This window comes from Vulpes lagopus, chromosome 1, assembly GCF_018345385.1.
Source record: "Vulpes lagopus strain Blue_001 chromosome 1, ASM1834538v1, whole genome shotgun sequence".
NCBI classification, from domain to species: domain Eukaryota; kingdom Metazoa; phylum Chordata; class Mammalia; order Carnivora; family Canidae; genus Vulpes; species Vulpes lagopus.
The window spans coordinates 67,586,499-67,601,310 of NC_054824.1; the positions used below are offsets into that span (position 1 = coordinate 67,586,499).

The following is a 14,812-nucleotide window of genomic DNA, read 5'->3' on the forward strand; positions in this document are numbered from 1 at the left end:
GGATCATGACCTGAGCTACCCAGGCAGCCCTTCAGCCCTCCTTACTTGATCAACCTGTTGCATGCATACTGTTGGCTTAAAAAACAAAACCAAAAGATTACTCTCACCCAACTTTCTTCTTGGTGGTTTCCTTGCCACCGACTGAAATGCTGAGGATCGACTGAGCAATGCCTTTGCCCTCTTTTGACTCACGTGGTCTTGGTGATCTCCCCAACACCGGGGCTTCAGCGCCCCTTTTTGTGGGGAGTTCCTCAGTGACCAGCTTCCAGCCCCAGCCCTGGAACACTAGATCCCACGAAGCCAGGCGCCCGCTAAACACCGCAGTGTGGAAGGCCTCGTTCAGGCTCAAACTACAGTTTGGCAGTCCAGATGGAACTCCTGTTGCTTCCCACTGGCCTTTTTGACTCCGCCTACTCAGCTGTCCAGCCAGAAACTTCTTTCCCGGCTCCCATCGGTAAACACGCACAGCTGGGGCACAGCCATTCATCTTACTGGTGCCTTCATTTCTTGCTGAATCTGCTGTGGCCCCTTAGCTGACCTCTGTCCCTGGGCCTTCCCCCTTCAAGTCCACGGGCCTCCCTGCTGCCAAAGAAATTCAAGTCTGACCATGTCGTTCTCCTGCATAAAACCCTTCAGGGCTCCCAATAGTTTATATGAATGAGACCAAACACCTTTTCTGAGGTAGAAGAGTCCTTCCTTACTCTGGCTTCATCTCTGCATCTCCCCGTCTTCCCTGATGATTATCTCACCTTTGCATCTTTTCTCAAATAGTGGTGTTGGCCTGGAACACCTCCTGGCATGTTCACGGATCCAAAAACAACTCGTGTTTGTTCTTCACAATTTGCTTCACATATCACTTGTAGAGCACTCTTGCAAACTCTCCTCATGGTGAAGAACTGGCTACTGCATGCTCTTGGGTTTTCTGGGTGACTTGGAATGTAGATAGAGGTTTTCCCCACACAAATCTAAAAATCCCTTGGAGAGGAACTGTCTTGGTCATTGTGTCCCTATGGTCATATAGGACTTGGCACAGAATATATTTAATAGGCCATGTCTACAGAGATGTTCTTAACCTCTTTGTTGATAAAGGCAGGCCTGCTGGGAGGTGTTAGTAGCACCCCTTGAAATTATTATCATCGATAAACTCCTAGGCTAAGGGAGCTGAGAAAACTCAGCAGGCACCAGACTGGAGTCAGGACAAGTCACAGAGACCAGAGGAGGAGCCCGCAGCTCTACAGCAGTGTTTTCCAGGGACCTGCTCTTCATTCCTGCTGCAGTTTCTCATTTGTTTGAAACCAGAACATCAAAGTCTGAGTCCTCTTACCTTCCAAATTTATATTTGGCTTTGTGGGGCCCTACTAGGTTGGCCTGGAGGATTCAGGAGGGCTTGAATGCCAATGAACCAGGAACTCAAGAAGGCAGACTCTTAGGGTTCTGGAACCCGGGAGTGATTAATAGGATAAGAAGGGTGCACATTGGCTCAAAGTGACCCTGTGGCCTTGTAGGAAAGGAAGAGGCTCTGCTCTGGATAGTCGAGGTGCTGCTACTTCAGTCCCTTTTAATGTCCTGGCTTCCAATTTTATTTTCTGCTAAAAAAACAACATGGACACAAATGATAATACTTTATTATAGAAAAAGCATCCCAAGTAATAGGATATCGTAAACACTGGTAGGTGAACAAGTGCAACTTTAAAAGTAAATACAAAGTAAAGAGGCAAAATCTACAAGCATTTTGCCTTTAAGAGAAAATGTAATGTTCTGCAGAGGCAATCCCACCCAGAGCACAGTGTGGCTCCATCTCCCCCAGTGAAGCCATCAGATTTGCTTTCTGAACTCGGTAAGAGTTCATTTTAACAATTTCAAAATAATGGCAAGAAGTGGCATTGAACAAATTACTAAAACCCCCTGATTCTTAACCTTCTGTTGACACTTAATAAAAAAAGACTCTATGTCACACTCTGACAATTTGAGTTAAAGCCTGTGCTGATTGTTTCCTGCAAGTATATCTGTCCTTCCTGGGCTTACTCTACAGTATTTTCAGACCTGTATAGGTTAGATGACATACTACTTTCTTCAAATTTAGCTTAAAATAATATATAGGCTATTATACATTATGCAGTAAATTTACTTTCTAGCTTCCTTACCATTTTTGCTGGCATCTTTTCTATACTTTTCCTCCATTTGGGAGAAACCATGACGTCATCTCATGTTAACACTCTGCCCACTCTCCAGCTCAATGCCAAATGTTTCCTAGTCAATGATGCATGATGATGATGCATTCACAAACTCAGATTCTAAACTCCAAGTTCAGGTTCCTCTTGGCTCACTGAGCTACCTCTGAGTTAGACAGTCTGAGCAAAACCATCTTCATAAGAAGATGTATGAACAGCCTGGCTTCCTTATTTAGGCACTTAGAAAAAAAAAAAAAATCACCAAACCTGAGTTCCACCTTTATTAGAAATATCTCTTGCCGAACTGGCCAGTGGTGGACTCTGAAGGGAATGACTGCAACCCAGCCCTTGTCCCTGCGGCGACTGAATGGTCCTGCCATTAATGGAATGTCCTGGCCCTGGGAACAGAGCAGCCATGGCTAAGGGGAGCTACTAAATTACAGTGATGCAGAGCTCCAGGTTGGGAGGGTGGGGGGTCCATAAGACACCTCCCTCTTCACCAGAAGGGACCTTTAGGCCCCACTTTTCCTTTTGTCACCACTATCCAGTGACACCAGCAGATTTACCTGTACAGGTTTCAGGCTCACTCACCCCATGGATTGCAGCCAAAAGCACATTACCCACCTTTTGTGTGTGGGGGGGGACCTACTTCTTGAAAGCCTGAGGAAATGAGTCATTTACATAGAACAGAGTGCTACATACATGCTATACTTTCATACCTGGCTTTTTACCTAGGCAAGGACTAACTGGTTTTAGAGTGTCAGCTGCGGCATGTTCACACTTGAATGTTAATACAGAAGATGCAGAAGGAAGTTATTACACTACACAGTTAATTCAGATTTCCTTTGTGATGGCATGGAAGGAAGTCAACTGAGAAGCAGAAAGGAAGCACCATTAAATGATTATCTGGGCTGGACAGCTATTGGTAGGAATGAAGTACTGGTAAGGTCAAAGCCAAACCAGACCTCAAACAAGAGTCAATGAGTTTCACAGACATAAAAGTCCCCTCTGGAAAAACAAAACAAAACAAAAAAATAAAAGTCCCCTCTGGCTACAAAAAGACCTAACCCCAAATTGAACCATTACCATCAGCCTTACAAATTGGATGCCAGTGGTAGTCAGAACAACTATAGGTGGGAGATGGCTCAGTTTAACCACTTATTACTACTTTTTTCTGAGTAATGAACAGAGCATTGATTTCCACTGTGATGCTGGTCACATGTACAGAGAACACACTTCTTAACGTTCTTGTTCTTCAAGCCTTGGAAAGAGGAGCTTTCGACACCCATCTGACTTTATACCTTTGGAGGACTATGATTAGGGCAAACTGGAATCGACTACTTTGCCTTATGGTGTCTTATGGGAATGGAATTTAAGAAAACTAGTCATGTTACCTTAAAGAACTTGAAGGAAACTATGTACCTCTGAAATGTGTGAGGACTACAGGCTCTGGGTAGGTGGCCAACCTTTACCACAAGATGGAAGATTAGCCCCAGACACTTAACGTCTGGCTCTAGACTCTAGATTTAGCTCTGCTGTTAACAGCCAAGGGGCCATGAGGGAAAATGGTTCAGTACCGGGGGCAGTGGTCTGGATTATCACACACCATGCCATACCTAACCCAGAGCCAACAGATCAAACAAAATTACTAGGCCTAACATCCCTTCAACTCATCCTTCCTTTGGGGATGACGGTACTATGGTTTTCTAACCCAGTGTGAGCAGTGTGATAGGCCACTTCAAAAACAAATATCCTGATATCCAAAAAAATTTCCATTGTATGAAAAGAATATATAAAGTAAAATCCTGCACTGGGGTAAAACCTGGGTAGGTGATGTTTCCCCACCCAGCTTCACCCCAAATGCCCCCTTCCCTGGAGCTCTTAGAAGTCTTTTCTACTGAGAAACAGAGCACTTGTCAGAAGTTTCTGCCCAACTCTTGAAAGCCTTTAAGCCCATATCATCTAAGGTTTCCAAGCCACACTTATAGTAGTGTGCTGCCTACAGTGAAGACCTACAGCTTCTCCACATCAGATTCCAAGCCAGATAATTAAAGTGGCCTGATTCAAAAGATTCTTCTGGAGCTGTGAATTTGATTCCAAATGGTCATTCCAAATAATTCCTTTAGACTTGAACCTGACAAGGTTTCATAAACATTGTTATACTATTATAGTCAAAGAATCTGTCTGGTTTTGAGTTTTCACTGAATGAATGAAAAACAAAACTGAATTTAAACTCTTAAGAAATCCCCTTTGGACATTTTGATGAGAGCCTAGTTCTTCCCAGATGCGATCTCGGCACAGAGGCCACCAGGAGTGGCATTTCATTGACCCCTAACAAGAATCCCATTAGCGCCAGCTTGTGGGAGCTAGAGATTGTCTCTTTTTAAGGTTTGGTCCCTTTGCTGCCAAGTAATTTGCCTGGTATAAAACAAACAAAAAAGCCAAGAACAAAGTGTAGAGGATGAGAGGACTGCTTTGATGAATACGAAGCCACCAGAGTCTTGACTTTCTTTCCTGCTTTTTGCAGTTATGACTCTGTACTCTTATGACTTTTTACAGTTAAGACTCTGTAAACGGCACCAGATTTTTCAAGTTACCAGGGCTGCTGCAAAGTTGGTAGCTTAATTGTCAGTGCTTTTTTATCCGCTGCCGGAGGCACAGACTTTTCAGTAATGAAAAGGACACACGCTAACTGTGGGAAAAACGGAAAGGACGGAGAAGCAGGTCTCCTACTCAGGGTGAGACAAACCATGGGAAGGGCTAGCTGTGGGCATCCAGTACAAAGAAGGGCTCTGAAGAGGCGTGGGTCCACAGCTGGCCCTAATCCCGAAAGTTGTTAGAAGCCATCTGAGAAAGTGGGGCGTTCAGCCGGTCAAGTTCATCCACTTGGGGTGGGTGGTGCATTAATATCTCATGGTCCTCCAAGACATCTTCTCCAGCAGCTACCAGATTGGTGAGGGATTTGCTTCGGACACACTGGAAATCCACATGGCGACTCTTCCCTTCTTCCTTTTCCCAGGACATCTGAATAAAGGGGCGCTGCACATAGTTATAGATTACTTCAGACCGGCCACCAGGTCTCCTCTTAATTTTTTCTTTACAGGTAGGGTAACCTGTAACACAGAAGGCCATTCTCATGACTCCAGGAAATTGCTCACTCTAGATTCCATGCTTTCTCTTTGCCTAACCACAGTAATTTCCTCCCAAATTCAAAGACTGTGCATAAGAACTACTGGAGAAATGGGCAGCCCTGGTGGCACAGTGGTTTAGCGCTGCCTTCAGCCCGGAGCGTGATCCTGGAGACCCAGGATCGAGTCCCACATCGGGCTCCCTGCATGGAGCCTGCTTCTCCCTCTGCCTGTGTCTCTGCCTCTCTCTCTGTGTCTGTTGTAAATAAATAAATTGAAAATCTTAAAACAAACAAACAAACAAACAAACAAACAAACAAAAAACTACTGGGGAAATGACCTCTGACCATGTCCTGCCACTCCCAACCCTCTGTGCTACACTCACCTCCTATCTATCCAGGTTAGCAGGTCTTGTCCCTAGAAGGGAAGTAACAAAAATTCTATCCCCTCTAATGGCAGGGTGAGAAGAGCCTCTTAGTAATTTCAGAAGCCTGTACTCACTGGCAGCAATGCCAGAGAACAGAAATCCTGCTTGGCCATGGTGAACTCCAGTCTCTAATTCTAGTGCTTAGAGAGCACACTGTAGGAGGAGTAGTTTAAGGTATACATTACATGCTTTCTTAAAGAAAAAACAGGGAAGTTGCCTGAAGTATCTGAAAGGCTATCACATGGAAATGGGAGTAGAAATCTTAGAGTAGCTTCAGAGATTAGAATTGGAAGACAGAAGAGAGAGGAAGTTATGTACTAGATATGCGGAAGAATGTTCTAGTGGTAGGACAGTATGACAGGCTGCTCTGGGAAATGGAGTAATCCTTATCACCCTGTTCCTGGGGTTTCTCGTGAAAAGGAGGGACCCAATGAAAGGTTTAATAGACCTCAAAAATCTCTTCCCACCTGCAATTCCAACCTAAGTCAGACACAGTGAAGATCTGATATGTCTCAGTAGGCTAGACTGAGACAGCAAGAATAGTAAAACACAAGAGTCAAAGACTCACAGAGGGGAAACCAGCACAACTTCAGCATACTCTGAGTCAGCGGCTAAGACCCTTTCATGGAGACCATAGGTTGGGAGCCACTGCTCAACATCATTTAAAACCATTCTATCAATACAGAAATTCCTCAAAGGTATGTAGTGGAATAAATTCAAATTATAAGTCTCTAGGCTATAGTTTTCAGAAGGACCCTTCCAGATTCCAAAGAGATCCTTAGCACTTGGTGAGCCCCTGGGGCTCTGCTCCATTCACCCAGTACTGTCCCTAGCCCTTACTGCTCTTTATCCCAAAGCAGTATGCTGGGACTTATTCCTCCAGCTGTTTTAAAGCATTTACAACTGGAAATAAAATGGAAAGGAAGTGTAAGGGCAAACAAAAGCAGAACCAGGAATCCTTTCAACAGGTAGGAATGTAGTTCTCACAGGTGTCTATTCTGTAGGTCCTCTGGAAGCCAAGTTTGAAGGACATAAGCAGTGCCCAGAGATACAGCCTATTCCAGAAGCCATGCAAACTGAATACTAACTGGGATATTTATTACCTTCAATTCCAATGCGAATATTTTTCAGGCCTCGCTCCTTTAACACCGTTTTAGCAACATCACGGTTCTCAATATATTTGAAGAATCTATAGAGCTTGGAGCTATAAAGAACTGGAAAAAGAAAAATTGAGTTAGTCATGGAATGAAGACTTCTGAAAAAGGAGGGAGATGAGCTAACAGAATCAGTCTAATGAAAGGTATACCTGACCCTGATGCCAAAAAAAAAATCCAGGTAGATCACAGATTAAATGTTAAGCAATAGATCAAACATAAGAAAGAAACCACCTGAGAAATTTTTATAGTCTCAGAGTGGGGAAGTCTTCTGGGTATGACCTAAAACGCAGAAGCCATAAACTAAAAATTAATACATTTAAAATAAAAATTAATACATTCAGCTACCTAGAAATGCAACATTTCTGCTTAGCTAAAACCACTTTTAATAAAGCTAAAAACAGTCAACTGGGAAAAATATCTGCAGCTCACATTACAAACGGCTAATTTCCTTAATATATATACAAAGAGAGAGCCTTCACAAATCACTAAGCAAAAGACAATCCAATTCTGTAACAGGCAAAAGGCAAAATAAAGTTACAGAAAAGGAAATTAAAATGGTTTCTTAAAAATTAAAAAGATGGTAAATCTTGATTGTGGAATGCAAAATGAAATTTAAGTGTAAATGCAACGCTATTTTTTTATCTGAGTGGCAATGATAAAAGTTTAGTAAAACATTGTTTTGGTGAGGGAACATACCTGTCATATGTTGCTTTGTGAGTATAATATGGAGGAGAATCTGGCCACATTTATCAAATTATAAGGGAACATGGCTTTGGCACAGAAATTCCATTTCTAGGAATATTGTTCTATAGAATTATACATATGAAGAGGCTGTGTTTAAAAGGAAATTTATTGCAGCATCATTTATAATTTGTAGCTTAAAAGCCCAGCAACAGAACCAGTTAAATCAACTATGGCACAGTCATACGGTGGAATAGTATATAGCCATTAAAAAGATCATGGAAGCTTTTTATGTAAGACATGGTGTTGAACAGTCCATAGAATATGGTAGCATTTGAAAAAAAGGGAAAAACATGGACATAATTGCTTATGTGTGTACACTGAATACATCTGAAGGGTATAAAAGAAACTGAGATGAGGCAGGGGTAGGATCAAGACTTTTCAATGTATATCCAACCTTTTGTACTTTTTGAATTATTACCAATTCAAAAGGATTTAAAAATAAGACCAACGGAGAGAAGAGGGACACCACCATTTAATAGGCTCTGTATCACCACAGTATCCGACACCGGGTGCAGCAGTCAGAGTTGTAGATGCTCAGCATAAACGTTAGCCCTGCATCAGTCACTACACTGCACTCATCATCCAGGTGAGTGTGCTCATTGCCAGCTCAATAAGTGATTTTCGCACTGCTTCTAGGATCTAGCTGCTACTCTGGGCAGCATGTTTCTTGCAGAAAACATGTACACCATGCAGGGGGCTCCTACTTTGGGAATATTCCTCCCCCATGGGAGGAGGGTGGTCTTCATCCCAGTCCACAGAATCCTCATCTGTTAGCACAACGATGTGGCACTCTCGCTCCCCTTTCTTGGCACAGCCCACCATGATGGGCAAGATCAATTCTTCAAGGTAGTGGTCAAACTGCTTGTGAGCACCATCATTAGACAATTCATGCAGTAAAGCACCTGGGGAGAGAAACTATAGGTGAATATCCTCTCTGCCCAAATGCAGATATTACTGGAGCAAAAAGACTATGAGGTAATGGCTGTTATTACTGAGAAGTTCCAGAAAGGTTGCCCATTAAAGGCAGAAACTGTTTCTTGCTCCAAGATGCTAATTAAGCTGATTTTGCTAGACGGGTCTCACATTTTACCACTCCTTAACTTCCTCATGTTTATTTATTTTATTAGAGAGAGGGAGGGAGGGGTGTGGGATGGAAGGAGAGAGAGAATCCCAAGCAGGTCCCACCGCCCAACATGCCCAGCATGGAGCTGATGCAGGCCTCAATCCCACAACCCAGAGTATCAAGATGTGAGCAAAAACCAAGAGCCGGATGCTTAATCAACTGAGCCACCCAAGCACCCCCCTCACGTTTAATAATCCCTGAGCATTCTGACCAACTGAGGTTTTGTTAGCTATACAATGTCAGACCACACTCATTAATAATACCAGAGACAGAACTACCATTTGTAGTACCTGTTCTGAAGATGCTCTGGACCCCAATTTCATGGATTTACAGTACCACAAAGAGAAATCATCTGAAGTTTGAGGACACCAAGGGATTTGCTCTAAGTGTGCGCTAGACCCAGTAGAGAAACCACAAGTCTAGAGAACTTCATGGAATATGCAGGGAAATGTATCGTGAACCTCAATTATTTTAAAAATAATTTCAGGAAGCCTAGGTGATAATAAGAGAATGGTGTTTGTAGTCAGACAATCAGTTCTAATCCCAGCTTTAACGCTTACAGCTTTGAACAAGCTAATTTCTCGGTCTTCTCATTTGTTAAATGGGGTTATCGCCCACCCTGCAGGGCTCACTGTTTTAAGAATGAAGCAAGTTCACATCTAGAAAGGACTTAGTACACACGAAGTTAATAATGGTAAAAATAATTAGAAGAACCCAGCCAGTTTATGTTGTTTGACTCTATGGGAGAGAGAATCAGGGGACCTGGAGACTAATGTCCAAGAATCAGTATCCCTATTTATTAGTTGAGACACCAAGGTTCCAAGAGGAGAAGTAGTTAGCTCGGTGCCTTGCTGGACAAGCTAGATTCAGAACCCACCACACGTTCTGGTTTACTCCACACTTCCTCACAGTGCTCTGAAGCAGGAAGAGGGAACAAGTTAGTATCACATCTCTGCCTCTGCAGAGATATTCAACCATGCTTGAAACTCTGTTTAGTGATCAAAAATATCAGTTGATTCCAAGCAAACTCAAAGTTCAGTGGCTCAAATGCAGCTGGGAGCTGCTCCTGTACTCACTCAAATCTTGACATCGGATAGTGTTGAAGTCAAAGTTAATGCAGAGATAATCACATGTATCTCTAAGGTCTGGAATCGAGATGCCATCAGGACAATTGATGATACCAGTTTTGTAATAATCCTGTGAACAGATTAAAAAGAAATGTAGGCAAAGAACGAGACAAAGAATAACCTCTTCAACCCTCTATTCATTCCTGGTTCTGTTAAAATGACAGGTTACTAGAACTATCACCAAGTTGGCTGACTTGTCAGCTGGCAAAGTAGCCCCTGGTCTCTCCTGGCATGCTTAACCACAACCTGGTACCTGACTGAGCTTGCACAAGCAAGAAGTACCTAAAAGTTACAGGAATGGAAAACAGAGGGAAGGGCACCTGGGTGGCTCAGTTGGTTAAGCGTCTTGCTTTAGCCTCAGGTCATGATCTCCAGGTCCTGGGACAGAGGCCCAAGTCAGGCTCCCTGCTCAGGGGGATTTTGCTTCTCCCTCTCCCCCTTCCCCCTGTTTATGCTCTCCTTCTCAAATAAATATTTGAAAAAAGAAAGATAAACTAATTAAAAAAAAATGGAAAGGAAACTGGGAACCAGAGACTCTAAAGTCAGTAACAATTTGATGGAACTCTGAAGGCTTCTGACTATGCTTGCGCCTGGGGAAGAGGATGTCAGGAAGAGGCTCCTACACACCAGCACTGTTCGAAATACGGTAGCACTGATTCCTTCCGCGATCTCATACTCTCCCTTCTCATTGGGCCGAGTGAAGTTGTACTCTCTTCCTGGTCCAAACATTCTGAAAGACATCAGGCAACTATGTTAACCTTCTCTAGTTCAAGGGATTCTTCACACATGAGGACTGCTCCCATCTTCATTCTGGATGACTCCATTCCATGTTCTCATAGTATAAATTAAAAAACAGCAATGGGCCCCAACCCCTTTGAAGAAGCTCCCTCCAGGTGGTAGCAATTGCTTTCAATATTAGAATCCAAGCAGAGATGAAGCAGCAAGTCCTCAAGAAACACCTGCGGTAAGCGTCTGTGACAGTGAATGAAATAAAGCGGCATCTGCAGAGTTAGCCCCTGGAAAATCTCTGGCGTGTGTGAGGGTTGCTTCCCACACGCTCCCCACTGCCCAGGAACCTGCCTGTGTGCCGGCAGCTCAGGAAGACTGCGTGTCTCATGCTCCTGACCCTTCCTGGTCCTTTCCGCCCCCTGTTACAGTTACTTATCCAGTATGCCAATTCTCAGTAGTTCTGAGTTTTGCTTTTCAACACCTGTGTGACAGATGTATCTGCACTGGTGGGTGCACATGTTACTGTTCTCCCTCTCCTAGTACCTTTTATTTTTTTTTATTTTTTTTTAATTTATTTATGATAGTCACAGAGAGAGAGAGAAGCAGAGACACAGGCAGAGGGAGAAGCAGGCTCCATGCACCGGGAGCCCGACGTGGGATTCGATCCCGGGTCTCCAGGATCGCGCCCTGAGACAAAGGCAGGCGCTAAGCCGCTGCGCCACCCAGGGATCCCTCCTGGTACCTTTTAATACTGGGCTCTGGGAAAATGTCCTCCTTCAACCCAAGGTGTAACCCTAATGATGGGAACTTCAGGTCAAGTAGACAGGGACGGGAGGTATTAGGCTCATCAGTGGTCTGCCATAGGTTAGAGAGGCAAGCCTGCTCTGTGTGGATGAACTCAGAGATCATGAGGGTACAGGGAGATCTTACTTTTTCTTACTCATCTTTTCCCATGCTTCCTCCCTTCTCTCAGATCCCGTCCAGTACAACTGGCCCCATGACTTCTACCACTCAGATTACATTTCTGAGCTGTGGAGTGGGAAAACAGTGTGAGGGAGGGACAGGGCAGGCAGGCAGGATTTTTGGCCAGCCTGATTTAAGTTCCTAATGGGGCCTCACTGCCATATCCTTCCTTCACCTGCTGGGAGTCCTGCTGTTCAATGTTAAAACTGTTACCCTCCACCCTAATTTGGCTGCTTTTCAGAGTTCTGAAAAAGACTCCAAATCACATGCTTTCCAAACCACGAACACCATATATATATATGAAATCCATCCTGATAAGTGTCTTCAAAGAATGCTGACATTTTTCTGGAACATTCTGGTTGAAGTCTAGCTAAGACAGTTATGAATCAAAATAGTGAACACGTACAGCCTGGGTGGCTCAGTGGTTTAGCGCCGCCTTCGGCCCAGGGTATGATACTGGTGACCCAGGATTGAGTCCCACGTCAGGCTCCCTGCATGGAGCCTGTGTCTCTGCTTCTCTCTCATGAATAAATAAATAAAATTAAAACAAAAAAACCAAAATAGTGAACACATGCCATGTAACCAGTCCCCTCAACTATCATCAGCAAGACTTAAGCTCAAAGTTATTTATCTGGTAGTGGCATGGGTTAACATAAATCCATTCACATTCTCTCAGCTTGTCCATCTTGTGACCAGTGGCCCATATTTGTAAGCTCACTGCCTAGGCTTATGAACACTGTATGTAACCTCAGGACAGAGCAACCTAAGTATCTCTCAGAACTGATAACCTCAGCTGATGAACCACCTAGACAAAGAATCAGACTCTCTTGCCATGGGACAACTCATAACCAGATTCAGAGTGTCACTCAAGAATCTATTAATCTATCACTCAGAAAATGCTTGCCTTCCTTCTTGAGATTGCTATCTTCAGGGGCAATCTATCTCAAAGAGCCAGCCAGCACTGGGGGAACAGTTTCAGGGGGTGGGGATGGGGGGGCAGTGCAATAGTGGTAGTGACACCAAACCTGAGGACAGGAAGTCAAGTCTGATAAAATACAGGGCCAATTTGGAAAATGTTTTAATGTTCTAGTTTAGTCTTACTTTAGATGTTTGAGAAATATACAGGTTTGGTTCTGGTTAAAAATGGTTCTTCATGAATCTGTATGTGTATGTTCAAATATAAATATATTTGAATAGCTAGATTCCACTGATCCTAAAATTCAACAAATGAGTGTGGTCCATTCTGATTTCTAAATCAGTTCAAATTAGTTCAAGGTCCTGAGTGAAGTTAGATCTTTAAATAAGATCTACTTCCAAGGAGATGAAAGTCCTCACAAGTCAAATGTTTGTGTGTATATACACACAGATTATTATTATTTTTACTCTTATCCCAACTTGCTATTCCTCATGTCAAGGTCTATGGTTGGCCAGAAAGAGAACTTCCTAATTCTCAGCCCAGGCTCCCAAGAATACTTTCTGGCCAGTACTCCTCCCTGGCAGGCTCTGCCTGTATTTCCTAAACTCTAACTCTAAAATGCTGGAGGCAGGAGATGGTGAGGAGAGTTAAGACTATGGTCTAAATGAAGCAGCACAGAGAATGGAATATGAAGAAAAGAAAGAAATCATGAAACACTAACACAGCCAGATACAAAGATTTTGTTTGGGAAAACTTGGAATAGTGATGGAGGCATTAGAAAATGACAGCATGACACCTACTGCCAAGCCTGACGATGGCAGGCAAAATGTTTTTCTGTAAAATGGCTTTGCTGTTGTGTCATGTGAAACACGTGTCTAATTCTATTTGCTTATTGAAAGACTAAAGAAAAAAAACAAACATGACTTAGATCTCACCTAATCCTGTCTTTGACCTGTGGAACTCAGACAAGATTACTTTTGAGAGTATACAAATTATGGATAATAGAAATTAGGTATCTGACTTCTGCTTTAGACTGAGTTTATAGAGAAATTGGGAGGGATATTCAGCAGATTACTTTCCACAGTTCTAACTGACTACACTCCCTTCTGCGGAGGCTCAAAGCTGTACTGACTTTGTAAATAAGTACCTCCCCTAAATCATCAACACATATAAGGCTTTTTATAAGCTTGCCCTCCCTATTTCACAAAAGTATGAAGGTAGAAAAATAAGCAATGCAGTGCTTCTTTTCCTCACATCTAGTGCAAGATTAACAGGTACTTCTATTCATAGAGAACAGAGTGAATTTGGAAGGAAATTATTGTCAATTACCTTCCCAACATGGTATCCGGATGAGCAGTGAAAATTTGTGGATTCACAACAAAACGTGTGCCATCTACAAGAAGTGTCACTTTCTCTGGCGCCTGGGAATGAACGTTACTGCCAAAGCCCACAGTGCTGTTTCCAAATCGTTCTGGAGCCATAAAGGGTTCATGGTTCCGTTTATTCCCATTTTGGAAGCAGGAGCCTTTGACGTCTTCAGGAAGTGGCATTATGTGAGGGAACTGAAGATTTGCTGGCTGAGAGGCATAGTCAAGTGAAAGGTCTAAAAGATCATACAAACAAACCAAAATAACTTGACAGCAAAAAAGGCTTGGGGGAAAAAGAAACTTCATCTCTTTAAAGAACAAGTAAAGGAAAAATAAGCTAGAGACTCATATTGGACCCCTCTGAGCTTTTTTCCCAGGTTTATATTTTGGAGAGGAGAGAAGGCAGGCAATAATGCCCACACTTTAAAATGTTTTAAAAATTTTAAAATAAACTATGTGTATGGCTTAAAAAAATTTAAACACTAGAGAATTCTTGTGGACAACCAACAAGGCCCTGCCACACTCCAAGCCCTCCCCTGGTCTTGTTCACAAGAGGTCTTGTTCACTTTTTACTTCTGTTTCCACTTCTGGCTCTAAATAATACTCTTGTACTTCTTATGATTTATTTAAGGAAACTGCTACCTCTGTGAGCAAAAACTTCATTTTTCACATTCTTCAAAAATTTCTAAATGTTTCTAAATTTTATTTCCTAAAAGGGATGACAGTTGTTGCATTACTTTTTCTAGAAATTCCCATAAAAATGCATTGTCACTATGCACTGGAGAATCCTAACATCACCAATACTATTTTTTGAAAGAGGTTCAAAATGAGGTTAGGTTTGCCCTCAACACAAAAGTTCCAATGCTGGTGGCCTTGAGTAAGGATTCCTTCACAGAACCTGTTTTTGTCCTGGTATCACCAAGCAGCCATTTGCTTTAAGCAGTTTATTTAATTTTCTAA

At 42.8% G+C, this 14,812-nt stretch overlaps 1 protein-coding gene across 6 annotated transcripts in view; it reads right to left on the bottom strand.

Annotated features, from left to right (window-relative positions):
- Positions 1–1,607: 1,607 nt before the first annotated feature.
- The window catches only part of KCTD20 (potassium channel tetramerization domain containing 20), a 40,026-nt gene continuing 26,821 nt past the window's right edge, over positions 1,608–14,812 (bottom strand). For 3 of the 6 annotated variants that reach the window (XM_041744998.1, XM_041745009.1, XM_041745020.1), the window contains exons 3-8: positions 13,815–14,062; positions 10,505–10,607; positions 9,827–9,947; positions 8,332–8,529; positions 6,830–6,940; positions 1,608–5,284 (exon numbers count right to left, since the gene is read on the bottom strand). In XM_041744998.1, coding sequence (XP_041600932.1) covers positions 4,992–5,284; positions 6,830–6,940; positions 8,332–8,529; positions 9,827–9,947; positions 10,505–10,607; positions 13,815–14,062 — 1,074 coding nt within the window. In that variant the 3' untranslated portion in view covers positions 1,608–4,991. Of the gene's footprint in view, positions 5,285–6,829; positions 6,941–8,331; positions 8,530–9,826; positions 9,948–10,504; positions 10,608–13,814; positions 14,089–14,812 lie in introns of all 6 variants that reach the window. The other 3 variants (XM_041744982.1, XM_041744974.1, XM_041744989.1) reach the window with 1 other exon arrangement.